The sequence below is a fragment of the Ranitomeya variabilis genome, chromosome 4, assembly GCF_051348905.1.
Source record: "Ranitomeya variabilis isolate aRanVar5 chromosome 4, aRanVar5.hap1, whole genome shotgun sequence".
NCBI classification, from domain to species: domain Eukaryota; kingdom Metazoa; phylum Chordata; class Amphibia; order Anura; family Dendrobatidae; genus Ranitomeya; species Ranitomeya variabilis.
The window spans coordinates 247,519,598-247,547,290 of NC_135235.1; the positions used below are offsets into that span (position 1 = coordinate 247,519,598).

At 52.9% G+C, this 27,693-nt stretch overlaps 1 protein-coding gene across 1 annotated transcript in view; it reads right to left on the reverse strand.

Annotated features, from left to right (window-relative positions):
- ST14 (ST14 transmembrane serine protease matriptase) overlaps positions 1-26,718 on the reverse strand; it is a 39,329-nt gene extending 12,611 nt beyond the window's left edge. Inside the window, exon 1 of the mRNA XM_077249367.1 lies at positions 26,197-26,718. Within this exon, the coding sequence (XP_077105482.1) occupies positions 26,197-26,235 (39 nt within the window). The 5' untranslated portion in view covers positions 26,236-26,718. The remainder of the gene's footprint in view (positions 1-26,196) is intronic.
- Between the last annotated feature and the right edge of the window lie 975 nt (positions 26,719-27,693).

Below are 27,693 nucleotides of genomic sequence, written 5' to 3' on the forward strand. Positions count from 1 at the left end.
AAGTGTGTCGAAGGCAGAGGACAGGTCTAGAAGGAGGAGTACAGAGTATTGTCCGTTAGCTTTGGCTGTAAGTAGATCATTAGCAATTTTGGTCAGGGCAGTCTCAGTAGAATCGTAGGGACAGAAGCCAGATTGTAGGCTGTCGAAGAGAGAGTTAGATGCAAAGTGAAAGGAAAGTTCAGCCTGGACATGCTGCTCAAGGAGTTTGGAAGCAAAAGGGAGCAGCAATAAGGGGTGATAGCTGGGCATAGCTCTCAGCTCAAGGGATGGCTTTTTGAGGATAGGTGTGATTGTGGCATGTTTGAAAGCAGTGGGGAAGGTACCAGAAGTTAGCGATGATAGATTGAAGAGATGGGTTAGGGATGGGATTAGTGTAGTGGTGAGGTTGGGGAGGAGGTGGGATGGGGTCAAGTGCACAAGTGGTGAGGTGTGATTTGGAGAGAAGATGAGCAAGCTGTCCTTAAGAGATTTTGGAGAAGGAAGTTATGGGGTTTGGGCATTGGTCTGGTATACAAAGGGGTTGTGGTGGTCAAACAATAAAGACTTGCCTCGTTTAGTCTAATTTTTGAAGTGTGTGGCAAAGTCCTCGGCAGAGGAAATCGGAGGGGCAGTTTAAAGTATTGAATAACTGGGGATGTAGAATAGGCAAGATACAAAGGTTGTGAAGCAGGCCTGTTTAGCTGAGGTGAGAGCTGATTTGAATGCCAGTGTTTGAATGCGGTCAAATCGTCTTACGAAAGTCTTTTCTTCCAACGCCGCTCTGCAACTCTGGATACTTGCCAAAGCTTTTTAGTTTTGTTATTGTGCCAGGGTTGTCTATTGATTCTGCTATGCATAAGAGGGGCGACCGAGTCAATAGCCAATGAGAAAGTGTCACTGTAGAAACTAGTGGCACTGTGTTGTGGAGTGAGGATATGGACGCTAGTGGTAGAATAGATTCAGAGTGTGTGAGTGTCTAGGTGTGTGCTAATTGTTGGACATAGGTGACAGGCGAGGAGGACAGGGATGAGAAAGTGAGTAGATGGTGGTCAGCTAGAGGGAGAAGGGAGGTTGAGAAGTTAGATAGGGAGCAGAGGTGGGTGAAGATCAGGTCTAATGTATGTCCATCTGTGTGGGTGGCTGCGGAGGACCACTGAGTAAGTCCAAAAGATGAAGTGAGTGACAGGAGTTTGGAGGCTGCTGACTGGCAGGTGTCAATGGGGATATTGAAGTCACCGATGATAATAGTTGGAATGTAACCAGACAGGAAGTGAAAAAGCCAGGTAGAGAACTGGTCAATAAATGCAGTGGTCGGGCCTGGAAGTTAGTATACGACAGCCACTTAGAGGTTGCAGGGAAAGTAGATGCGGACAGAGTGAACTTCAAAAGTAGGGAGGGTAGAGGTGGGATTGGTTTGAAAGTGCAGTTGGAAGAAAGGAGACCCACTCCTCCACCATGCCTGTTGCCAGGGTGAGGAGTGTGTGTGAAGTGGAGGCTGCAGTAACAGCAGCAAGGGAGGCTGTATCGGAGGGTGTGAGCCAGGTTCCGGTGAGGCCCAGGAAGCAAAAATTGCGAGAGGCAAAGAGGTTGTGGATCACATGGAGTTCAATACAAATGGTACGGGCATTCCAGAGTGATGCAGGGAGCAGGAGTCAGGGGTGCTTGTCAGGGGCACAGGTTTTACATAGGAAAGATTTTGGTAGTTAATTCTAGATTGGGAGTGATAGGAGGGGGAAATAACGGGAGGTATTAGCTGTAGGGGTTCAGGATTGGGAGATATGTCACCAGCAGTGAGGAGAAGCAGAGAGAGGCGAAGAGAGAGACGGAGGGATTAGGAGAGAGGCCAGCCTGTATTATGTGATAGTAGGAGAGATCTGATGTTGACGAGCAGGTCGGCAGAGGTCAGGTGGGAGAAAGAGAGGCCAGCCGGTATTATGTGTTAGTAGGAGAGATCGGATGTTGAGGAGCAGGTCAGCAGAGGAGGTCAGGTGGGAGAAGGTGAGTGACCGGCCTGTATTATGTGTTAGTAGGAGAGATCTGATGTAGAGGAGCAGGTCGGCAGAGGAGGTCAGGTGGGCGGTAAGAGGGAAGGAGAGATGATTACTTGGTTAGAGGGTGCTCAGAGTGAGGATTAGTGGAGCAAAAACTGTAAAGGCCCCGTCTCACTAAGCGATTTACCAACGATCACGACCAGCGATACGACCTGGCCGTGATCGTTGGTAAGTCGCTGTGTGGTCGCTGGGGAGCTGTCACACAGACAGCTCTCTCCAGCGACCAACGATCAGGGGAACGACTTCGGCATCGTTGAAACTGACTTCAACGATGCCGAAGTCCCCCTGCAGCACCCGGGTAACCAGGGTAAACATCGGGTTACTAAGCGCAGGGCCGCGCTTAGTAACCCGATGTTTACCCTGGTTACCAAAAAAAACAAACAGTACATACTCGCCTTTCGGTGTCCAGGTCCCTCGCCGTCTGCTTCCTGCTCTGACTGAGCCGCCGTACAGTGAGAGCAGAGCGCAGCGGTGACGTCACTGCTGTGCTCTCACTTCTCACTGTACGGCCGGCAGTCAGTCAGAGCAGGAAGCAGACGGCAAGGGACCTGACGGACATCAGAAGGCGAGTATGTACTGTTTGTTTTTTTTTACATTTACGCTGGTAACCAGGGTAAACATCGGGTTACTAAGCGCGGCCCTGCGCTTAGTAACCCGATGTTTACCCTGGTTACCAGTGAAGACATCGCTGGATCGGTGTCACACACACCGATTCAGCGATGTCAGCGGGGCCTCAACGACCAAAAAAAGGTCCAGGCCATTCCGACACGACCAGCGATCTCACAGCAGGGGCCTGATCGCTGGTACGTGTCACACATAGCGAGATCGCTACTGAGGTCGCTGTTGCGTCACAAAACTTGTGACTCAGCAGCGATCTCGCTAGCGATCTCGCTATGTGAGACGGGGCCTTAAGGCTGGAGTCACACACAATGTATAAAAAATCTGTCTGATTTTGTCTGCTGAGAATCGCACAAATGTTCTCTGTATGGTGATCCGTATCTCATCCGTGTGCAATGCCAGGGTGTGTTTTTTTCTCATCCATGTGGTGAGATTTTCTCACACACTTGCAAAACGAGCAAATAATGGCTGAGCCTTTCCTGTCACCTGCCCAATGCCTGAGAATTTCTCGCAAGTCTCACTGATGGTCCGTGTGCTGTGCGTTTTTTTCTCGCCCCCATAGACTTGCATTGGCGTTTCTCAGCTGAGATACACGGACAATCGAAGCATGCAAGTGTAATACGGACGAGAAAAAAAACGCATGATAGGAGCTGCCCCATAGATTAACATTGGTCAGAGTTCTATGCGATTTTTTTATCCGTATTACAGACTAGTGTGACTCCGGCCTAAGGGCCGATGTAATAATGGTGAGAGCAAGTGTGGGGAAAGAGAGAAGCTAAGTACATTTAATAACAGTGGTTACTCGTACCTTCTGCTCACTTCTGGACCATTTCTGTTGCATAGTTCTGGGCCTCTACATTTCTAAACATTTAAGTGCACATTTATCAGCCAGGTGAGAGCAAAGATGTGGTTGAGTGGTTAAAGCCCTGGCCCCCCACACAGATCAGGTGCACATATGATCTGTGTATATCAGGGGAGGGGGCAGTTACTTTTTCCTGACTTGTCTATTGTGGGAAGCGAGTGGAGGCTGAGTGCTCGATATAGCAGAGCTGGGGCAGCGCAGAAGACACCGATACATAGATAGACGTCACAGGATCAAGTCACGTCAGGACAAGACCCAGCACAAGTGACTCACAAGAAACCCCGGCTCTTCTACACCAAGGTTTCTGCAGAGACTTCAGGGCAAAAATGAAAGAAGGAAGCAGAGCAGGAATCAGAGGTGGCACCGGAAACCCCAGCCGGACTATGCTGGCACCGGCCTTAACAAGAGGAGGAAAAACACCCAGAGTCTGAGGGTATGTGCACACGTCAGGATTTCTTGCAGAAATTTCCTAAAGAAAACCGGAAATTTTCTGCAAGAAATCCGCGAAATTAGCTTGCAGAATGCTAAAGTTTTCCAAGCGATCTGTAGCATCGCTTGGAAAACTGACAGGTTGGTCACACTTGTCAAACATAGTGTTTGACAAGTGTGACCAACTTTTTACTATACATGCTGCCTATGCAGCATCTATAGTAAAAGATATAATGTTTAAAAATAATTTAAAAAAAATAAAAAAAATGGTTATACTCACCTGCAGACAGTGGATCTCCTCAGCGGCGTCCGTTCCTATAGATGCTGTGTGTGTACAGGACCTTCCATGACGTCGCGGTCACGTGAGCGGTCACATGACCGGTCTCGCGACCAATCACAAGACCGCGACGTCATCGCAGGTCCTTCACCGCACACCAGCTATAGGAACCGAAGCGGCAGCATGCACCGGAGAGGCGGGAAGACTCCGGAGGCCATCGAAGGTGAGTATATCACTTTTTTATTTTAATTCTTTTTTTTTGACCAATTATATCGTACCCAGTCCGTGGAGGAGAGTCTCCTCTCCTCCACCCTGGGTACCAACCGCACATAATCTGCTTACTTCCCGCATGGTGTGCACAGCCCCGTGCGGGAAGTAAGCAGATCAATGCACTCCTAGGTGTGCGGAATCCCCGCAATTCCGCATTTTTAATGAACATGTTGCTTTTTTTTCCGCGATGCGATTTTTTCGCGGAAAAAAATGCAACATTTGCACAAAAAATGCGGAATACACTGTAAATAATAGGAGGCATATGTTAGCGTTTTTTTCGCGTTTTTATAGCGAAAAAACGCAAAAAAAATGCGAAAAATACTGAATGTGTGCACATGGCCTCAGGATACAAACATCTCCCCAGATTTCCAAGTCTAGACTATAATTATCACAGCTGATCACCTGTTACAGAGACTCAGTGCAGCTTGAACTTGTATCCCAAGTCAGAACTTTTGCAGAGTTTCATTTACTTTTTTTGTTTTAGGAGCAAATATTTGCTCCGATAGGAGCAGAATGCTTGCGAGTCACCATATATAATTTTCTAGTTCAAAAACTCCACACAGCACAAGCCTGTTACTGTACATTTCTGATACATAGCTCCAAAAACACAGCATAGAAAAAGATAAAACGCTGATGTCTGCAGCCCCCACTAGGGGGAGCTCCCTGTATACAGACATACATAATAAGATCCTGTCTGCAGCCCCCACTAGGGGGAGCTCTCTGTATACAGAGATACATGATAAGATCCTGTCTGCAGCCACCACTAGGGGGAGCTCCCTGTATACAGAGATACATGATAAGATCCTGTCTGCAGCCACCACTAGGTGGAGCTCCCTGCATACAGAGATACATGATAATATTCTGCCTGTAGTCACCACTAGGGGGAGCTCCCTGTATACAGAGACACAAGATCCTGTCTGCAGCCACCACTAGGGGGAGCTCCCTGTATACAGAGGCACATGATAAGATCCTGTCTGCAGCCACCACTAGGGGGAGCTCCCTTTATACAAAGATACATGATAAGATCCTGTCTGCAGCCACCACTAGGGGGAGCTCCCTGTATACAGAGATACAAAATAAGATCCTGTCTGCAGCCACCACTAGGGGGAGCTCCAGACTGTATACAGAGATACATGATAAGATCCTGTCTGCAGCCACCACTAGAGGGAGCTCCCTGTATACAGATGCATGATAAGATCCTGTCTGCAGCCACCACTACGGGGAGCTCCAGGCTGTATACAGAGATACTTGATAAGATCCTGTCTGCAGCCACCACTAGAGGGAGCTCCCTGTATACAGATGCATGATAAGATCCTGTCTGCAGCCACCACTACGGGGAGCTCCAGGCTGTATACAGAGATACTTGATAAGATCCTGTCTGCAGTCTCCACTAGGGGGAGCTCCCTGTATACTGAGATACATGATAAGATCCTGTCTGCAGCCACCACTAGGGGGAGCTCCAGACTGTATACAGAGATACATGATAAGATCCTGTCTGCAGCCACCACTAGAGGGAGCTCCCTGTATACAGATGCATGATAAGATCCTGTCTGCAGCCACCACTACGGGGAGCTCCAGGCTGTATACAGAGATACTTGATAAGATCCTGTCTGCAGTCTCCACTAGGGGGAGCTCCCTGTATACTGAGATACATGATAAGATCCTGTCTGCAGCCACCACTAGGGGGAGCTCCAGGCTGTATACAGATACACATGATAAGATCCTGTCTGCAGCCACCACTAGAGGGAGCTCCCTGTATACAGATGCATGATAAGATCCTGTCTGCAGTCTCCACTAGGGGGAGCTCCCTGTATACAGAGATACATAAGATCCTGTCTGCAGCCACCACTAGGGGGAGCTCCCTGTATACAGAGATACATGATAAGATCCTGTCTGCAGCCACCACTAGAGGGAGCTCCCTGTATACAGATGCATGATAAGATCCTGTCTGCAGTCTCCACTAGGGGGAGCTCCCTGTATACAGAGATACATGATAAGATCCTGTCTGCAGCCACCACTAGAGGGAGCTCCCTGTATACAGATGCATAAGATCCTGTGTGCATCCACCACTAGGGGGTGCTCCCTGTATACAGAGATATATGATAAGATCCTGTCTGCAGCCACCACTAGGGGGAGCTCCAGGCTGTATACAGAGATACATGATAAGATCCTGTCTGCAGTCTCCACTAGGGGGAGCTCCCTGTATACTGAGATACATGATAAGATCCTGTATGCAGCCACCACTAGGGGGAGCTCCAGGCTGTATACAGAGATACATGATAAGATCCTGTCTGCAGTCTCCACTAGGGGGAGCTCCCTGTATACTGAGATACATGATAAGATCCTGTATGCAGCCACCACTAGGGGGAGCTCCCTGTATCCAGAGATACATGATAAGATCCTGTCTGCAGTCTCCACTAGGGGGAGCTCCCTGTATACAGAGATACATGATAAGATCCTGTCTGCAGCCACCACTAGGGGGAGCTCCAGGCTGTATACAGAGATACATGATAAGATCCTGTCTGCAGCCACCACTAGGGGGAGCTCCCTGTATACAGAGATACATGATAAGATCCTGTCTGCAGCCACCACTAGGGGGAGCTCCAGGCTGTATACAGAGATACATGATAAGATCCTGTCTACAGCCACCACTAGGGGGAGCTCCCTGTATACAGAGATACATGATAAGATCCTGTCTGCAGTCACCACTAGGGGGAGCTCCCTGTATACAGGGATACATGATAAGATCCTGTCTGCAGCCACCACTAGAGGGAGCTCCCTGTATACAGAGATGCATGATAAGATCCTGTCTGCAGTCTCCATTAGGGGGAGCTCCCTGTATACAGAGATACATGATATGATCCTGTCTGCAGCCACCACTAGGGGGAGCTCCCTGTATACAGAGATACATGATAAGATCCTGTCTGCAGTCACCACTAGGGGGAGCTCCCTGTACACAGACATACATGATAAGATCCTGTCTGCAGCCACCACTAGAGGGAGCTCCCTGTATACAGAGATGCATGATAAGATCCTGTCTGCAGTCTCCACTAGGGGGAGCTCCCTGTATACAGAGATACATGATATGATCTTGTCTGCAGCCACCACTAGGGGGAGCTCCCTGTATACAGAGATACATGATAAGATTCTGTCTGCAGCCACCACTAGGGGGAGCTCCCTGTATACAGAGATACATGATAAGATCCTGTCTGCAGCCACCACTAGGGGGAGCTCCGTGTATACAGGGATACATGATAAGATTCTGTCTGCAGCCACCACTAGAGGAAGCTCCCTGTATACAGATGAATGATAAGATCCTGTGTGCATACACCACTAGGGGGAGCTTCAGGCTGTATACAGAGATACATGATAAGATCCTGTGTGCATCCACCACTAGGGGGAGCTCCCTGTATACAGAGATACATGATAAGATCCTGTCTGCAGCCACCACTAGGGGGAGCTCCCTGTATACAGAGATACATGATAAGATCCCTTCTGCAGCCACCACTAGGGGGAGCTCCCTGTATACAGAGATACATGATAAGATCCTGTCTGCAGCCACCACTAGGGGGAGCTCCCTGTATACAGATACATGATAAGATCCCTTCTGCAGCCACCACTAGGGGGAGCTCCCTGTATACAGAGATACATGATAAGATCCTGGGTAGCCCAGTTGTTACAGTGTATCAGTGCAGACAGCTCTTTCCTACACTGACACATTTTAAGGATCCCGGCTCCGTTGACTGCAGGGTTCCGGTTCTTTCGGTCGCGACTTTCCGCCTTGTGCCTTGGTTTCGGTTTCGGCTGTACATGAAGACAAGGACATTGCAGTCACCTCGAGAAGAACTGGTAGAGCAGCTTCTTCCCATCGCAGAGCCTTGGCCCAGCCCGCTCCGCCAGGAATGTGTGACCGGTGCAGGGCGGCTCAGCCTCCATTATGTGTATGTGACCAGAACAACAACTACCCCCATCATCAGTTCTAGTGAGAACGCTGCTGGCACTATAAAACTCCATGTCCCGATCAGGCGGTCACCGTGATGTCAGCACAAGAGCAGCCGGTCCGTCATGAAGAGGTCGTCTTTCTGAGACCACTACTTGCTGTCACTGAGTCCACACAGCCAGGGTCACAGGGCGACTGACAGCACTGAGCCCAGACTGGGCCACCAAGGCCTTTCATTGAGTGTAAACAAGAACGGTTTATATTTACTGACAAGAAGCAGAGGTTTTACAATTGACAAGAACAAAGATGAAGAATTGGCCAAGAGCATTTAACCCCTTCCTGCCTTGCACAGAGATCAGGGTGCAGGGCAGGGAGGGGTTAAATTCCCTTATAATGCTTATTAGCCTTTACACCCCGATTGTTTAACCCTCTGAGTTCCAGAGTCAAGGTGACCGCAGCAGCCAAGGAGCTCAGTCTTTAAGGCCATCGGCACCTCTGCTTCACGACTGCTAGAGGTGGACATGGCAAGCAGGGCCTTTATCACCCAGCACCCAGGTCTGCCATATAGAACCATCAGGGCCCGCCAGGCAGGAGCGTCACACATCGCCGTCCGAGAGCCACCAATCGCAGGGCGTGAATAGTCAGGGATCAACACAGGGCGGCCACTCACAGTAAGAAAATGGAGCCACCAAGACACTTGGAGCCCTCCACCAAGACACAGCTCCCTCCACAGTCACAGCCGCAATGATCTGAGTGTCATTGTGTCTCATACTCCACTCACATCCAGAGCTGCAGTGACTCATCACTCCCATCATCCTCAGTACAGTCCACACACAGCATTCAGCAGATTCCTTGCGGCTGCTGCGTGCCTCTTTAATGACGGCGCTGTGTGATAAATCCACAGTCATTACAACCTCATGAACTCCACAATCACTAAAGTTTAATGAATCATTTAGGGGTCATTCCATGTCAAGTGAACCAATGATTTTTACCACTATATTTTTAATTCTTTTGAGATTTTGTTATTTGGTAATAGTGTGTCAGAGAATGCAAAATGTGAAGAAATAAAAAATTCTAGATTTTTTTTTTTATTTTTTATTGATTTTCAAAGTTCGGAAAAAGTGCGAATTTCGGTGTTGCCTGCCTTTACATTTCTCCCCATAACTCGGGCTAGAAAAGAGATAGAGAAACAAAATAAACACCATTCTACTCAGAACTGTACAGGCTTTCACCAGATATGTCACAAGAGTATCTTTGATAATATTTTACCTATGCGAACGCAAGCGCAAAATTTTAAAACGCATTTCCGAAAAAAACGTTTAATTTAAAAATTTCAAAAACTGCATATGTGCCTGTTATACTCCTATTCACATCTGTACCAAAATATAAGATGGGATCTTGATGGGATCATATTTTAAAAAATAAAACTATTACAGTGTCAGTTCAAAAATCTTGATTTCAGATCTGCTCAGCTTGTGGTCTAACAGTGTGGGGTCCATATTTACCTAATAATCCATGATTGTTAGATATTACTGTATTATTTTATTATGTTACAGCTTAGAAGCAGGAGAGGACAGAGGAGAAGCTTTGTTAGGGCTGAGAATGACCAGGGGTAGACGGTGACTGCAGAGCAGAAGACAGGCCGGCAGCTCGGGCCTCCAGAGGCCGTATTCACACCAAATCTTATCACCCAGGCAGCTCCTCAAATGGAGGGAGAAAAATATTCTTAACATTCAGTCCATGTATTGTACGAACCAGGACTACGGGGAGGAGGAGAGTTTGTTATAACATCGGTTACAGGAAGCAGAACCCATCACAGGGACTCAGCAATACCGGACTGTCATCCCATGTAGTGGAAATAAAGACAGTCCATGACGTGGTAGAAGGCGGCACAAGATCGGCAATGGATGACACAACTGGCTATGTGACCTGTGAATATGATCGGCGCTGGTGGCTACTGGACTCTCCAAAGATTGTGAAAATGAAGACGTAAAAGTGACTTTTCTGCACCTTCTGGTCCAGCGCCGTCCTTTGTGTATCCAAGAAAATCAGACATTGTAAAAGTGAACAAAAATCAGATATAACTCAGGTGGAGCCGAGCACCATGACAGGCCGCACATACTCTGACACAGAAGGAGACAGCCATTGCTAGTGAGCGCTTATGGACAAGATGACATTTCACCCTCTAGAAGGGACACACTGATGATAGAAGCCCAGTGTAAAAACCTACTATTAATTGTTTGATTAGTTCATATTTTATAGTACGAGGATTTAACTACTGGACTATTCTTAAACACTTCAGAAATGACATGTTTAGTGATATAGTAGAAAAAAAATTGTTCCATGTATAAATAGGTGGTAGAAATATTGGTTCTTTGAATCTTGTTTTTAACATATAATTAGGATCAGACTGTATTTAGAGAATCACACTTGAGGATGTGATCACCTTTTATCTTTTGGCTTGTTCAAAGAATTCAGGTTAAAAATGCTGAGCAAGTTGTTATGATGATTAAGATGTATTTATTCTGGCACTTTGGTATTTGTTTTTTGTGTTTCTTTATTGTTACATATAAATGTTGAATGCAATAAGTTGTAATTTGAAAAGAAAAAAGGGAAGAAACTCGCACAAACATAAAATCAGATGATTCAAGGCTTAAAAAAAAATACAAATGTGATAGATCCCAAGTTGAATCCCTGTACAAATATAAACAAGGACACACATAAAACACATGCATGTTTTCACAATTTTAAAAAATACGTTTTTTTCAGAATTGCGCATCAAATTTTTTAATTTGATTTCTCCAAAACAAAATATAAAGAAACATAGTCTTGTGACATATCAAATGAAAGCCGGTACCGTTCTGAGAAAAATGATGCCTCTCCCACCTCTATATCTTAATTCTAGCCCGAGATATGATAAAAAATGTAAAGCCATACCAGGCCAAAATCCATGCTTTTTCAAAACTTTAAAAATCTGTAAAAAATTAACTGATGAAGAAAAAAATTCTAAACTTTTAATTTGTAATTAACTAAAGTTGTACTTCATAAAAACAAAAAATAAAAAAAATCTAAAGACGTAAGGTAAAAAAAATATTCATATTTGGATCACTTGATATGGAATGACCCTTAGACGTGTGCAACATTGTGTCAGCGGCGGAGAGCAGGACTGAGCGGTGAGGACAGCGCCAAAGGGGGACTCCTCACCTGTGGCTGCCGCAGGACCAGAGTGCAGCAACTCACTAATCCGGCATTTACCCCGCACTATTCTCTGACAGCAAGTAACGAACACTAGGGGGAAATAAGGGACAAGGATGGGGCAGAACTACGGGGGCACAAGACTGTGGGGTCCCACAGCGGAGCGGGGCCTGAAGGATCAGGCTCTCAGGATATGGCTCTCTGCTCTTCCCACACATGTGACTGACAGCACACACCGTGCACAGATGCTTCTATTCCCGCAGATTTTTCTGATGACTCCTCGTGTAGGGTCCAGTCATCGACCGTCAGAGGAGGAATCTCATTTCTGGGACATTCTAACAATGAACTGGATTTATTTCAAAGTTAAAAGGTAGCAATTTCTTCTGCGGAACGAGCGTTCGGCCATTTTCTAGGTTGTAAAGAGCTGTGAACAGTTATCTGTGGGATCTGCAGCGTTTGACGTCACATTACTGACATCAGAAGCTATTCCACCAGAGATCTTCTCAGGCCGAGTCCACTTCACACAGTAGCTTCTGGGATGTCACCTCCACAATTCAGCCTCCATTCCTCCTGGGAGTCTTTGGAGAGTTTCTGCTTGTATTTTCTGGATGTCAGAGTCGCCCCCAGAGCTGCTGTTCTGATGAGATGGGCTCCCACACTCATAGATCTTCTGCTGAGGATCCTCCAGGGGTTCTCACTAGGGCTGAGGTCAGGGGAGGGTGGTGTCCGCCCCATGAGTCTCCCTCCTCTGTGCCCAGAGCATCCAATAACTCAGTCTTCTCTGCAGCATGAGATAGGGTATTGTCAGTGTTACAGAACCCCCCAGCACCAAGAATATGTTATGCAGTACATGTATGTATAATAGGTTCCATGTGAAATGCATCAGTCCACAGGCTGCGCCCCTGGGCAGAGGGGACAAGATATTCTCCTTCTGACCTCCCCCACCTTTGTAATTCCCACAGTAAATATCGGCAGGCTCCGGCCACCTGCGGCTATTGTAATGTATGTCTGGCCTGCTGTTTTTCTATTGGCCTGCCCTCTGTATCTGTGTTATATATTCTGTGTGCTGTGAATAAAGTGTTGTTAGACTGGAAATACGTGGAGAAGCAGTGAGATTTTATATGCACCCATGTAACCAAAGAATTCCAGCCAGCGTCCTTCATTCAGAATCCAGAGCACAGTAGACCCCGTTACACTGGTGGCAGACAGCGGGATGTGAGACCCCTTCTACAGGAGGAAAGGAAAGAATGGAAAACTACCAGAAGTTAAAGAAGACTACATTAAAAGATCTGGTGGAAGCTCGAGGGTTAATCGCCAGCAACAAAACAAAAGCGGATTTGATAGCAGCCATCATGGAACACGACAGTGCAGCGCCCCCCAATGTGAACGTGGAGGAGACTGAATTCCAGAGGGAGGTAAAGAACAGACTGGCGTTCTATGGCCCAAACCCTGCAGTAGAGATCATACGAGAGGTGATGGCTGATGTGTGTACTGATCTGAAGGAAAAGATTGCAGAGCAGACCAGGATAGAGCTAGCCAAGATGGAGATGGCAGAGCGGACCAAAGTGGAACTGGCCAAGATGGAGATGGCAGAGCGGAGAGAGGAGAGTCAGCGAGCAGGGGGAGCTCTGGCCTCCGCCCAGGTACCTTCAACCGTTAGCCACAAAAAGATCCAGTATAATGCCTTCCGACAGTTGGGGGAGGCTGAGGAAGACATTGATGGCTTTCTGCAGGACTTTGAGCGGCAGTGTGCCCTTCATCAAGAGAAGCTGGAGGAACGGGTTCAGATTCTGGCCAGCAAGCTGACAGGCCGGGCAGCGGACGCCTATCGCACGGTATCTGATGAGGACTGTATGGACTATGAGCGGATCAAAGAAGTGATCTTGGCCCGGTATGCGCTGACACCAGAGGCATACCGCCAAAAGTTCCGCGGACTTATAAAACGAGTAATCGATACCCAAGCTGAATGGGCCTGTAAATAACGGCGGTCACTGCTACAGTGGGTACAAGGGAGCCAAGCAACCACTAAGGAGGACGTCCTCCAGCTCGTCTTGTTAGAACGATTCTTTAATGGACTAACCCCCGAGACACAGGAATGGCTTCGGGACAGGCGGCCAACGACTCTTGAGGAAGCCGCTCGTCTGGCCGATGAACATCATGATGCCAGGAGGCCTCAGTTGTCCGGATCAAAGATGGTCACTAGTGGTCCGCCCATGGACCTGGAGGGCCCCAAACCACTGAAGATTGTAGGGGGACCAGCTAGAAACCCGGCCTACCACAGTTCCCCTGGGGTGCGATGCCACACCTGCCGTCAGCTGGGCCACCTGCAAAGACAATGTCCCAACGGGACTCAGCATACCCAGTGGCCAAGGGCGGGAACAGATACCTTCAGCCGGGCCGCTGTACACTGCTACCAAGGCAAAGTTGACCCGACATTGGGGGCTACGACTAACCAAGGGGTGGAAGAGATGGAGGAAGTGCTGCATGAAGTGGACCCCGTGCAGGCAGCCCGGGCAGATAATCGACAACAGCATCGACAGGTCGTGTGGGTTAATGGGAAACGTATGCAGGGACTAAGATTCCGGGGCAACTTTGACCCTTGTGAAGCCTCATCTCGTCCGGGACCAAGAGAAGACGGACCGGACAGTGGCAGTCCGTGTAGCAGGGGGAGCCATACATCGACTGCCCACTGCCCGGATTCACCTGAACTGGGGAGTTGGGGATGGCCTTGTTGAGGTCGGCTTGATGGAGGATTTGAACGCAGATGTCTTGCTGGGAAATGACTTGGGGCCCATGTTGTCTGCCATCTCGGTTGCCCCTCTGGCTGAGACATATCCTGTGACCACCCGGAGACAAGCTCGAGCTGCGGAGGCGAAATCACACTCACAGGAGGCCCAGGTAAGACATCCCAGCCCTACACGTATTCCCATAGCCAGGCACATTTCTTGGGCCACACCAGAGGAATTAGTTGAGTTACTTGAGGATCCTCATTGGAGGGATATCGTGGGAAGGCACAAGAGTGGAGAGGGGTACTGGAAGGGGAACAGTTTATATGGAAGCAGGGACTCCTCTACCGGATCACAGAGCAGCACCACACAGGGACGAGCCCCACTATAAAACGACAGCTGGCAGTTCCCAAGAAGTATAGGCAGGAGTTACTGCGAATCTCTCATGACATACCCTTGGCCGGGCACTTCAGCGTCAGTCGCACCAGGCATCGTCTGACACAAAACTTCTTTTGGCCGGGGGTAACCTATGATGTTCGTCAGTACTGCCAGACCTGTGACAGTTGCCAGCGCATTGGCAAGAGGGGAGATCGATGCAAGGCCAAATTATGCCCCCTCCTCATTGTGGAGGAACCATTTAGCCGAGTAGCGGTCGATCTGATAGGGCCGTTAGCCAAACCCAGTCCGTCAGGGAAAAAGTATATATTGACAGTGGTAGATTATGCCACACGGTATCCAGAGGCGGTTGCGTTACCTAACATACTGGCAGAGACGGTGGCGGCTGCCCTGCTCCAGGTTTTCTCACGGGTTGGATTTCCCCGGGAGATTATCTCGGACCAGGGTACCCAGTTTACAGGTAGAGGTGACCAACCAACTGTGGAAGCTGTGCGGCGTAAAGTCCATTAGAAGCACCCCATACCATCCGCAAACCAATGGGTTGTGTGAACGCTTTAACGGGACGTTAAAACAACTCATTGGGACTTTTACCAGGACCTACAGGGACTGGGAGAAATTCTTGCCTCACCTCCTGTTTGCCTATCGGGAGGTGCCCCAAGAATCCACGGGGTTCTCCCCGTTCGAACTGGTATACGGGAGACGGGTAAGGGGACCCCTAGACTTAGTGCTAGAACACTGGGAAGGGGAGGACATCATAGAAGGGGTACCTATTGTACCCTATGTGCTGGAATTCCGGGACCGCCTACAGGAGCTGACCCAGGCTGTACGTGGGAACATGCAGGAGGCTCAGCGGCGCCAGCGAGTATGCTACGATAGGAGGGCCAGAGAGCGCACCTTGGAAATAGGACAGAAGGTCCTGGTGTTAGAGCCCACTAGGCAGAACAAGTTCCAAGCTGCATGGCAGGTGCCCTACCAGGTAGTGGGGAAAATAGCCGACACCACCTATAATGTCGCCGATTGTGACGACCCCAGGGTTATCCGCATGTTCCACGTGAATATGCTGAAGCCCTACCGGGAGCGCCCTGAAGAGGTAGTGGCCATCTGTGCACCTGAAGCAGAGAATTTAGCCGGACTTCCCTTGCCTGATGTTTTAGGGGAAAGGACTCAGTCTAAAACATGGGACCAGGTACACTTGGATGAAGACCTAGGTCCCCGGGAGAGACAGCAGGCGGAGGTGTTGTTGAGGCAGCAACAGAGGATGTTTTCAGGGAGACCAGGGCACACTCGCCTGGCACAACACAAGGTTGAGACCCAGGATCAGACCCCCCTGCGACAACCCCCCTTCCGCGTCCCTGAGTCTGTACGAGAAGGGATGCGACAAGAGATACAAGAGATGTTGCGTTTAGGGGTCATTGAAGAGTCAGATAGTCCCTGGACATCCCCCGTAGTGTTGGTGCCCAAGAAGGATGGGACTACACGGTTTTGTGTAGACTACCGTAAGCTCAATGAGAAAACAGTGATGGATGCGTATCCCATGCCACATGTGGATGAGTTGTTAGACCGGCTAGCAGGGGCAAAGTATTTGACCACCATCGATCTATGCAAAGGCTACTGGCAGATTCCCCTTAGTCCTGACGCTATTCCCAAGTCTGCATTTGTCACCCCGTTCGGCTTATTCCAGTTTCGAGTTATGCCATTCGGGATGAAGACTGCCCCGGCGACCTTCCAGAGGCTGGCTGACCGGCTTCTGGATGGTCTCCAGGACTATGCTTGTGCCTACCTGGATGACATCGCCATCTACAGCGCGACATGGGAAGAGCATCTAAATCACCTAGAGACAGTATTGGACAGGATCCACAAGGCCGGAATCACCCTGAACCCAGACAAGTGTCACGTGGGCAAAGCAGAGGTTCAGTATTTAGGGCATTGGGTGGGAAGTGGGAAACAGAGACCAGAACCAGCCAAGATTGAGGCCATAGCTAAATGGCCCACCCCACGCACTAAAACCCAGGTCATGGCATTTCTAGGGACAGCGGGGTATTACAGGAAATTAGTTCCCAATTACAGCAGCGTAGCCAAGCCCCCCACTGATCTGACCCGTAAGAACCAACCCCGCCAGGTAACCTGGACCCCAGAGTGTGAGGAAGCCTTCCGCCAGCTAAAGGACGCCCTCACCAATACCCCTGTATTGGCCGCACCCGATCCCACTAAAAGTTTCCTTGTTCACACGGACGCTTCTATGTTTGGATTGGGGGCAGTACTAAGCCAAGTCGGGCCGGACGGCCAAGAACACCCGGTAGCTTACCTGAGTTGGAAACTACTGCCCCGTGAAGTGAGCTATGCGGCCATCGAGAAGGAGTGCCTGGCAATAGTATGGGCACTCAAAAGGTTACAACCATATTTGTATGGACGACAGTTTTCCCTCCTAACGGACCATAATCCCCTAGTCTGGCTTAATTGGGTCTCCGGAGATAACGCCAGATTACTGCGGTGGAGTTTAGCACTACAACCTCTGGACTTCACCATCCACTACAGACCCGGCAAACAAAACAGTAACGCCGATGGACTAAGTCGACAAACGGAACTTGTACCACCCCATAAACTTCGGTCATCCCCAAACCGATCTGTTAAGGATCAGACTGTGTATGCCGATCGCGTAGCTGAAAGGGGGAGCCGTGTTACAGAACCCCCCAGCACCAAGAATATGTTATGCAGTATATGTATGTATAATAGGTTCCATGTGAAATGCATCAGTCCACAGGCTGCGCCCCTAGGCAGAGGGGACAAGATATTCTCCTTCTGACCTCCCCCACCTTTGTAATTCCCACAGTAAATATCGGCAGGCTCCGGCCACCTGCGGCTATTGTAATGTATGTCTGGCCTGCTGTTTTTCTATTGGCCTGCCCTCTGTGTTATATATTCTGTGTGCTGTGAATAAAGTGTTGTTAGACTGGAAATACGTGGAGAAGCAGTGAGATTTTATATGCACCCATGTAACCAAAGAATTCCAGCCAGCGTCCTTCATTCACAATCCAGCCAAGGCAGAGTGGACCTCCTGAAACACGGGGTGATACCTAAAGAGGTACTACAGCACAGTAGACCCCGTTACAGTCAGCATGAAGGTGACTTTATTACAGATGGCGCGGTTCACTGTTCTTCACTTTATTACATGGTACAAAAAGGTCGTCAAGCTCTATTTACTTCCCGAGGTCATTTTTATCTGCAGGAACCCTCCTTATTATGCCTTTATCTGCAGAAACCCAACTGCTCTGTATCAGCCACAAATCTCTTCACAGTATGATGATCACTCTTAAGTTTCTGTGACATATCTCATGTTTTCACACCTTGTCCAAGGCACTGCACTATGACGCTTTCTGGCAGCAGACATCCTTTTTCTTTGCCATACTCAATGAAACCTGCATCTTAAGATGTTTCCCTTTAAATGGGCCCCTGGCAACTAATTATCACAGGGGTCCGAGATTGATATCAGTGATCCCAAGACACAAACCGTCCATGAGGTTATGGCTAAAACACAAAGTTACATCTTTATGGCACTGACAAAATATAAAGAATAATTTGAAGCACAGTTTAGTTACTGTGTGAACACCAGCATTACCACGTGGGCGCCAGGACCCCCTCCTAGGCCCTGCCGGTCACATGGGTGCCAGAACCCCCTCGTAGGCCCCGCCGGTCACACGGGTGTCAGGACCCCCTCCTAGGCCCCACCGGTCACATGGGCGCCAAGATGCCCTCCGGTCATGCAGCTCAAATACAGGAATAACTCACTGGATACAGAAAATTGAACCGTCCAATCCAGTCACTGCTAGGGAGAGGGGCCGCACATTGCCCCAGTATCAGCATTTTCAGGCCTGGGAGACACTGACAGTAGGACAGGAGACTACAATCTATTACTCCCTGTTATCAGCCGTTGGACTCATGGCCACACATGATCACGGCTCCATGTCTCCAGGGCTGACACCATCCTACATGGGCCGCATAACGGATCACGGAGTCCGCACACATCAGATTTAGCAATAAATGGCTGGAGAGAACATCGCCATGGAGCAGATAACAGAGAGCAATGCCATGCTGGTGATTACAGCACAGGATGCCTGTTCAGACCAAGTCCAGGTGCTGTGGGCATGATGGCGGCCAGACAGGTCCCCTCCAAGGAATGCGCAGGGCGCGGCCCTTCCTCCTGCCTCCCAGGGGCCCTAGAGGGTTTAGCTATGAGGGTCTCCTCCACCCCCGACCTCTGTGAGGGGCACAATTACCAACTTGCTGCCATCATAGAAAGAATGGCACAAATTAACCAATCACGTTGCAACTTTCATTTTCTCATGTTGCCATGGCAGCATCAGCCTGCTCTTCAGTGACTTCCTGTCATGTGATCTTCACTCACCAATAAGTGATCAGTGGAGATCACATGACAGGAAGTCCATACAACTATGGGAACCCCAGAGCAAGCGCAATATAACCAATGAGAGAGAAAACAAAAACTAGGAGGCGAGAAATCAAACCTCGGTGTACGGAGACATCGCCTGCTGCAGTCCACTGTCTGCTCAACATCTCTGCTTGCTGGAAGGTGACATATGCAGCCCCCCGGGAACAAGGGTCCACCACCGACAGAACCAGAGCCGGACACGGGGCCAGAGGCAGACAGGACCCCGAAACAAAGTCATCAGAGACCCCCCAAATGTGTGCGATGGGGATGATGGGAGTAGTGATACACTGTGTGATAGGAGATTACATTGTGAGCTCTGGGGTCAGGGATGATGGGAGTAGTAATACACTGTGTGATAGGAGATTAGATTGTGAGCTCTGGAGTCAGGGATGATGGGACTGTGGGTAACGACTGCCATAAGAACAAGTAGCAGGATGGCGCTGCGCTTCTACAGCAGCCATCAGTGGGAAATGCTGGGCCCTGTAGTCCACAAGTCCATTATACACACACAGGTTGACGGTCCGGGATCTGCCGTACTGTGACCCCGGAATAACACTAGATGGTCATAGTCACCCACAGGAAATGCTACAGTGGCTGATAACAGAGAGCAAAAGCCTATGGAGTGATAAGCTGCCAAACAACGCAGGAAAAACACTGCAGTCCTATGTAAACTACTCAGCGCACAGAAACCCTCATCTGTACCTAGAAGCCTGACTGGCCCTTGTGAACTCAACACGGAGGGTCTGTTACAGTGCGTCAGGGCGGACGATCCTCCGTCCCGGGGTCTGTTACAGTGCGTCAGGGCGGACGATCCTCCGTCCCGGGGTCTGTTACAGTGCGTCACGGCGGACGATCCTCCGTCCCGGGGTCTGTTACAGTGCGTCACGGCGGACGATCCTCCGTCCCGGGGTCTGTTACCGTGCGTCACGGCGGACGATCCTCCGTCCCGGGGTCTGTTACCGTGCGTCAGGGCGGACGATCCTCCGTCCCGGGGTCTGTTACAGTGCGTCAGGGCGGACGATCCTCCGTCCCGGGGTCTGTTACAGTGCGTCAGGGCGGACGATCCTCCGTCCCGGGGTCTGTTACAGTGCGTCAGGGCGGACGATCCTCCGTCCCGGGGTCTGTTACAGTGCGTCAGGGCGGACGATCCTCCGTCCCGGGGTCTGTTACAGTGCGTCAGGGCGGACGATCCTCCGTCCCGGGGTCTGTTACAGTGCGTCAGGGCGGACGATCCTCCGTCCCGGGGTCTGTTACAGTGCGTCAGGGCGGACGATCCTCCGTCCCGGGGTCTGTTACAGTGCGTCAGGGCGGACGATCCTCCGTCCCGGGGTCTGTTACAGTGCGTCAGGGCGGACGATCCTCCGTCCCGGGGTCTGTTACAGTGCGTCAGGGCGGACGATCCTCCGTCCCGGGGTCTGTTACAGTGCGTCAGGGCGGACGATCCTCCGTCCCGGGGTCTGTTACAGTGCGTCAGGGCGGACGTTCCTCCGTCCCGGGGTCTGTTACAGTGCGTCAGGGCGGACGATCCTCCGTCCCGGGGTCTGTTACAGTGCGTCAGGGCGGACGATCCTCCGTCCCGGGGTCTGTTACAGTGCGTCAGGGCGGACGATCCTCCGTCCCGGGGTCTGTTACAGTGCGTCAGGGCGGACGATCCTCCGTCCCGGGGTCTGTTACAGTGCGTCAGGGCGGACGATCCTCCGTCCCGGGGTCTGTTACAGTGCGTCAGGGCGGACGATCCTCCGTCGCGGGGTCTGTTACAGTGCGTCAGGGCGGACGATCCTCCGTCCCGGGGTCTGTTACAGTGCGTCAGGGCGGACGATCCTCCGTCCCGGGGTCTGTTACAGTGCGTCAGGGCGGACGATCCTCCGTCCCGGGGTCTGTTACAGTGCGTCAGGGCGGACGATCCTCCGTCCCGGGGTCTGTTACAGTGCGTCAGGGCGGACGATCCTCCGTCCCGGGGTCTGTTACAGTGCGTCAGGGCGGACGATCCTCCGTCCCGGGGTCTGTTACAGTGCGTCAGGGCGGACGATCCTCCGTCCCGGGGTCTGTTACAGTGCGTCAGGGCGGACGATCCTCCGTCCCGGGGTCTGTTACAGTGCGTCAGGGCGGACGATCCTCCGTCCCGGGGTCTGTTACAGTGCGTCAGGGCGGACGATCCTCCGTCCCGGGGTCTGTTACAGTGCGTCAGGGCGGACGATCCTCCGTCCCGGGGTCTGTTACAGTGCGTCAGGGCGGACGATCCTCCGTCCCGGGGTCTGTTACAGTGCGTCAGGGCGGACGATCCTCCGTCCCGGGGTCTGTTACAGTGCGTCAGGGCGGACGATCCTCCGTCCCGGGGTCTGTTACAGTGCGTCAGGGCGGACGATCCTCCGTCCCGGGGTCTGTTACAGTGCGTCAGGGCGGACGATCCTCCGTCCCGGGGTCTGTTACAGTGCGTCAGGGCGGACGATCCTCCGTCCCGGGGTCTGTTACAGTGCGTCAGGGCGGACGATCCTCCGTCCCGGGGTCTGTTACAGTGCGTCAGGGCGGACGATCCTCCGTCCCGGGGTCTGTTACAGTGCGTCAGGGCGGACGATCCTCCGTCCCGGGGTCTGTTACAGTGCGTCAGGGCGGACGATCCTCCGTCCCGGGGTCTGTTACAGTGCGTCAGGGCGGACGATCCTCCGTCCCGGGGTCTGTTACAGTGCGTCAGATCCTCCGTCCCGGGGTCTGTTACAGTGCGTCAGATCCTCCGTCCCGGGGTCTGTTACAGTGCGTCAGGGCGGACGATCCTTCGTCCCGGGGTCTGTTACAGTGCGTCAGGGCGGACGATCCTCCGTCCCGGGGTCTGTTAAAGTGCGTCAGTGCGGACGATCCTCCGTCCCGGGTGTTACAGTGCGTCAGTGCGAACGATCCTCCGTCCCGGGTCTGTTACAGTGCGTCAGTGCGGACGATCCTCCGTCCCGGGTCTGTTACAGTGCGTCAGTGCGGACGATCCTCCGTCCCGGGTCTGTTACAGTGCGTCAGTGCGGACGATCCTCCGTCCCGGGTCTGTCACAGTGCGTCAGTGCGGACGATCCTCCGTCCCGGGTCTGTCACAGTGCGTCAGTGCGGACGATCCTCCGTCCCGGGTCTGTCACAGTGCGTCAGTGCGGACGATCCTCCGTCCCGGGTCTGTCACAGTGCGTCAGTGCGGACGATCCTCCGTCCCGGGTCTGTCACAGTGCGTCAGTGCGGACGATCCTCCGTCCCGGGTCTGTCACGGTGCGTCAGTGCGGACGATCCTCCGTCCCGGGTCTGTTACAGTGCGTCAGTGCGGACGATCCACCGTCCGGGTCTGTCACAGTGCGTCAGATCTTCTGTCCCGGGTCTGTCACAGTGCGTCAGTGAGGACGATCCTCCGTCCCGGGTCTGTCACAGTGCGTCAGTGAGGACGATCCTCCGTCCCGGGTCTGTCACAGTGCGTCAGTGAGGACGATCCTCCGTCCCGGGTCTGTCACAGTGCGTCAGTGAGGACGATCCTCCGTCCGGGTCTGTCACAGTGCGTCAGATCCTCCGTCCCGGGTCTGTCACAGTGCGTCAGTGAGGCCGATCCTCCGTCCCGTGTCTGTCACAGTGCGTCAGTGAGGACGATCCTCCGTCCCGGGTCTGTCACAGTGCGTCAGTGAGGACGATCCTCCGTCCCGGGTCTGTCACAGTGCGTCAGTGAGGACGATCCTCCGTCCCGGGTCTGTCACAGTGCGTCAGATCCTCCGTCCCGGGTCTGTCACAGTGCGTCAGTGAGGACGATCCTCCGTCCCGGGTCTGTCACAGTGCGTCAGTGAGGACGATCCTCCGTCCCGGGTCTGTCACAGTGCGTCAGTGAGGACGATCCTCCGTCCCGGGTCTGTCACAGTGCGTCAGTGAGGACGATCCTCCGTCCGGGTCTGTCACAGTGCGTCAGATCCTCCGTCCCGGGTCTGTCACAGTGCGTCAGTGAGGACGATCCTCCGTCCCGGGTCTGTCACAGTGCGTCAGTGAGGACGATCCTCCGTCCCGGGTCTGTCACAGTGCGTCAGTGAGGACGATCCTCCGTCCCGGGTCTGTCACAGTGCGTCAGTGAGGACGATCCTCCGTCCCGGGTCTGTCACAGTGCGTCAGTGAGGACGATCCTCCGTCCCGGGTCTGTCACAGTGCGTCAGTGAGGACGATCCTCCGTCCCGGGTCTGTCACAGTGCGTCAGTGAGGACGATCCTCCGTCCCGGGTCTGTCACAGTGCGTCAGTGAGGACGATCCTCCGTCCCGGGTCTGTCACAGTGCGTCAGTGAGGACGATCCTCCGTCCCGGGTCTGTCACAGTGCGTCAGTGAGGACGATCCTCCGTCCCGGGTCTGTCACAGTGCGTCAGTGAGGACGATCCTCCGTCCCGGGTCTGTCACAGTGCGTCAGTGAGGACGATCCTCCGTCCCGGGTCTGTCACAGTGCGTCAGTGAGGACGATCCTCCGTCCCGGGTCTGTCACAGTGCGTCAGTGAGGACGATCCTCCGTCCCGGGTCTGTCACAGTGCGTCAGTGAGGACGATCCTCCGTCCCGGGTCTGTCACAATGCGTCAGTGAGGACGATCCTCCGTCCCGGGTCTGTCACAGTGCGTCAGTGCGGACGATCCTCCGTCCCGGGTCTGTCACAGTGCGTCAGTGCGGACGATCCTCCGTCCCGGGTCTGTCACAGTGCGTCAGTGCGGACGATCCTCCGTCCCGGGTCTGTTACAGTGCGTCAGTGCGGACGATCCTCCGTCCGGGTATGTCACAGTGCGTCGGTGCGGACGATCCTCCGTCCCGGGTCTGTCACAGTGCGTCAGTGAGGACGATTCTCCGTCCCGGGTCTGTCACAGTGCGTCAGTGAGGACGATCCTCCGTCCCGGGTCTGTTACAGTGCGTCAGTGCGGACGATCCTCCGTCCGGGTATGTCACAGTGCGTCGGTGCGGACGATCCTCCGTCCCGGGTCTGTCACAGTGCGTCAGTGAGGACGATTCTCCGTCCCGGGTCTGTCACAGTGCGTCAGTGAGGACGATCCTCCGTCCCGGGTCTGTCACAGTGCGTCAGTGCGGACGATCCTCCATCCGGGTCTGTCACAGTGCGTCAGTGCGGACGATCCTCCGTCCCGGGTCTGTCACAGTGCGTCAGATCCTCCGTCCCGGGTCTGTCACAGTGCGTCAGTGAGGACGATCCTCCGTCCCGGGTCTGTCACAGTGCGTCAGTGAGGACGATCCTCCGTCCCGGGTCTGTCACAGTGCATCAGTGAGGACGATCCTCCGTCCCGGGGTCTGTTACAGTGCGTCAGTGCGGACGATCCTCCGTCCCGGGTCTGTTACAGTGCATCAGTGAGGACGATCCTCCGTCCCGGGTCTGTTACAGTGCATCAGTGAGGACGATCCTCTGTCCCGGGGTCTGTTACAGTGCGTCAGTGAGGACGATCCTCCGTCCCGGGTCTGTCACAGTGCGTCAGTGCGGACGATCCTCCGTCCCGGGTCTGTCACAGTGCGTCAGTGCGGACGATCCTCCGTCCCGGGTCTGTCACAGTGCGTCAGATCCTCCGTCCCGGGTCTGTCACAGTGCGTCAGTGAGGACGATCCTCCGTCCCAGGTCTGTCACAGTGCGTCAGTGAGGACGATCCTCCGTCCGGGTCTGTCACAGTGCGTCAGATCCTCCGTCCCGGGTCTGTCACAGTGCGTCAGTGAGGACGATCCTCCGTCCCGGGTCTGTCACAGTGCGTCAGTGAGGACGATCCTCTGTCCCGGGTCTGTCACAGTGCGTCAGTGAGGACGATCCTCCATCCCGGGTCTGTCACAGTGCGTCAGATCCTCCGTCCCGGGTCTGTCACAGTGCGTCAGTGAGGATGATCCTCCGTCCCGGGTCTGTCACAGTGCGTTAGTGAGGACGATCCTCCGTCCCGGGTCTGTCACAGTGCGTCAGTGAGGACGATCCTCCGTCCCGGGTCTGTCACAGTGCGTCAGTGAGGACGATCCTCCGTCCCGGGTCTGTCACAATGCGTCAGTGAGGACGATCCTCCGTCCCGGGTCTGTCACAGTGCGTCAGTGCGGACGATCCTCCGTCCCGGGTCTGTCACAGTGCGTCAGTGCGGACGATCCTCCGTCCCGGGTCTGTCACAGTGCGTCAGTGCGGACGATCCTCCGTCCCGGGTCTGTTACAGTGCGTCAGTGCGGACGATCCTCCGTCCGGGTATGTCACAGTGCGTCGGTGCGGACGATCCTCCGTCCCAGGTCTGTCACAGTACGTCAGATCCTCCGTCCCGGGTCTGTCACAGTGTGTCAGTGAGGACGATCCTCCGTCCCGGGTCTGTCACAGTGCGTCAGTGAGGACGATCCTCCGTCCCGGGTCTGTCACAATGCGTCAGTGAGAACGATCCTCCGTCCCGGGTCTGTCACAGTGCGTCAGTGCGGACGATCCTCCGTCCCGGGTCTGTCACAGTGCGTCAGTGCGGACGATCCTCCGTCCCGGGTCTGTCACAGTGCGTCAGTGAGGACGATCCTCCGTCCCGGGTCTGTCACAGTGCGTCAGTGAGGACGATCCTCCGTCCCGGGTCTGTCACAATGCGTCAGTGAGGACGATCCTCCGTCCCGGGTCTGTCACAGTGCGTCAGTGCGGACGATCCTCCGTCCCGGGTCTGTCACAGTGCGTCAGTGCGGACGATCCTCCGTCCCGGGTCTGTTACAGTGCGTCAGTGCGGACGATCCTCCGTCCCGGGTCTGTTATAGTGCGTCAGTGCGGACGATCCTCCGTCCCGGGTCTGTTATAGTGCGTCAGTGCGGACGATCCTCCGTCCCGGGTCTGTTACAGTGCGTCAGTGCGGACGATCCTCCGTCCCGGGTCTGTTACAGTGCGTCAGTGAGGACGTTCCTCCGTCAGTTCATTGTGACACACAAGCCGCAGAGACGGAGGAGAGCGGATCCGGCACAGTTCACACTTCTGGTCACATCCCAGGAATGAGGCACCGCATACCAAGGATGACACATCCCGCGCCCCGCTCCTACCTGCGGCCGGTTGTTGTACTTGATGTCCGGTTCCTTCATGTTGGCGGCTGCTCCCGAGTCTCCGGTGTCCGCGGCTGCTCTCAGGTACGAGTCTCCAGGTGTGTCCGAGGCCCGGGAGGGATCACGTGACGGATACAACCCGCCCACTGCTCGGGTGTGTCATCGACAAGACCAGTCACGTGATAAGCGCACCGCCCACTGTCCAGGTGAGAGGAACTGAGGCGAAACTGGAGAGCGAAACTGCACAGAGCAAAAAACACCTCCTCCCCGGTATACAGCTCCTCCCCGGTATACAGCTCCTCCCCGGTATACACCTGCTCCCCCGTATACAGCTGCTCCCCGGTATACACCTGCTCCCCGGTATACACCTGCTCCCCGGTATACAGCTCCTGCCCGGTATACAGCTGCTCCCCGGTATACAACTCCTCCCGCTACACCTCCTCCCCGGTATACACCTGCTCCCCCGTATACAGCTCCCTGGTATTCAGCTGCTCCCCGGTATACACCACCTCCCCGGTATACAGCTCCTTCCCGGTATACAGCTCCTCCTTTGTATACAGCTTCTCCCCGGTATACACCTTCTCCCCGGTATACAGCTCCTCCCCGGTATACAGCTCCTCCCCGGTATACAACTCCTCCCCCGTATACAGCTCCCCGGTATACACCTGCTCCCCCGTATACAGCTTCTCCCCGTTATACAGCTGCTCCTAGGTATACAGCTCCTCTGTATGCACCTCACCCCCCCCCCCCCCCCGGTATACAGCTCCTTCCCGGTATACAGCTGCTCCCAGGTATACAGCTCCTCCCCGGTATACACCTTCCCCCGTATACAGTTGCTCCCAGGTATACAGCTCCTCCCCGGTATACAGCTCATCCCCCGTTATACAGCTCCTCCCCGTTATACAGCTCCTCTCCGGTATAAAGCTCATCCCCCGTATACAGCTCCTCTCCGGTATACAGCTCCTCCCCGGTATACAGCTCCTCCTTTGTATACACCATCTCCCCGGTATACAGCTCCTCCCCGGTATACCGCTCCTCCTCTGCATACACCTCCTCTCCGATATACAGCTCCTCCCCGGTATACACTTGCTCCCCGGTATACCGCTCCTCCTCTGCATACACCTCCTCTCCGATATACAGCTCCTCCCCGGTATACACTTGCTCCCCAGTATACAGCTCCTCCCCGGTATACACCTTCTCCCCGGTATACACCATCTCCTCGGTATACAGTTCCTCCTCTGTAGACACCTCCTCCCCGGTATACACCTCTTCCCGATATACACCTCCTCCCCGTTATACAGCTCCTCCCCGTTATACACCTTCTCCCCGGTATACAGCTCCTCCCCGGTATACAACTCCTCCCGCATACACCTCCTCCCCGGTATACACCTGCTCCCCTGTATACAGCTCCTCCCCGGTATACAGCTGCTCCCTGGTATTCAGCTGTTCCCCGATATATACCTCCTCCCTGGTATTCAGCTGCTCCCCGGTATACAC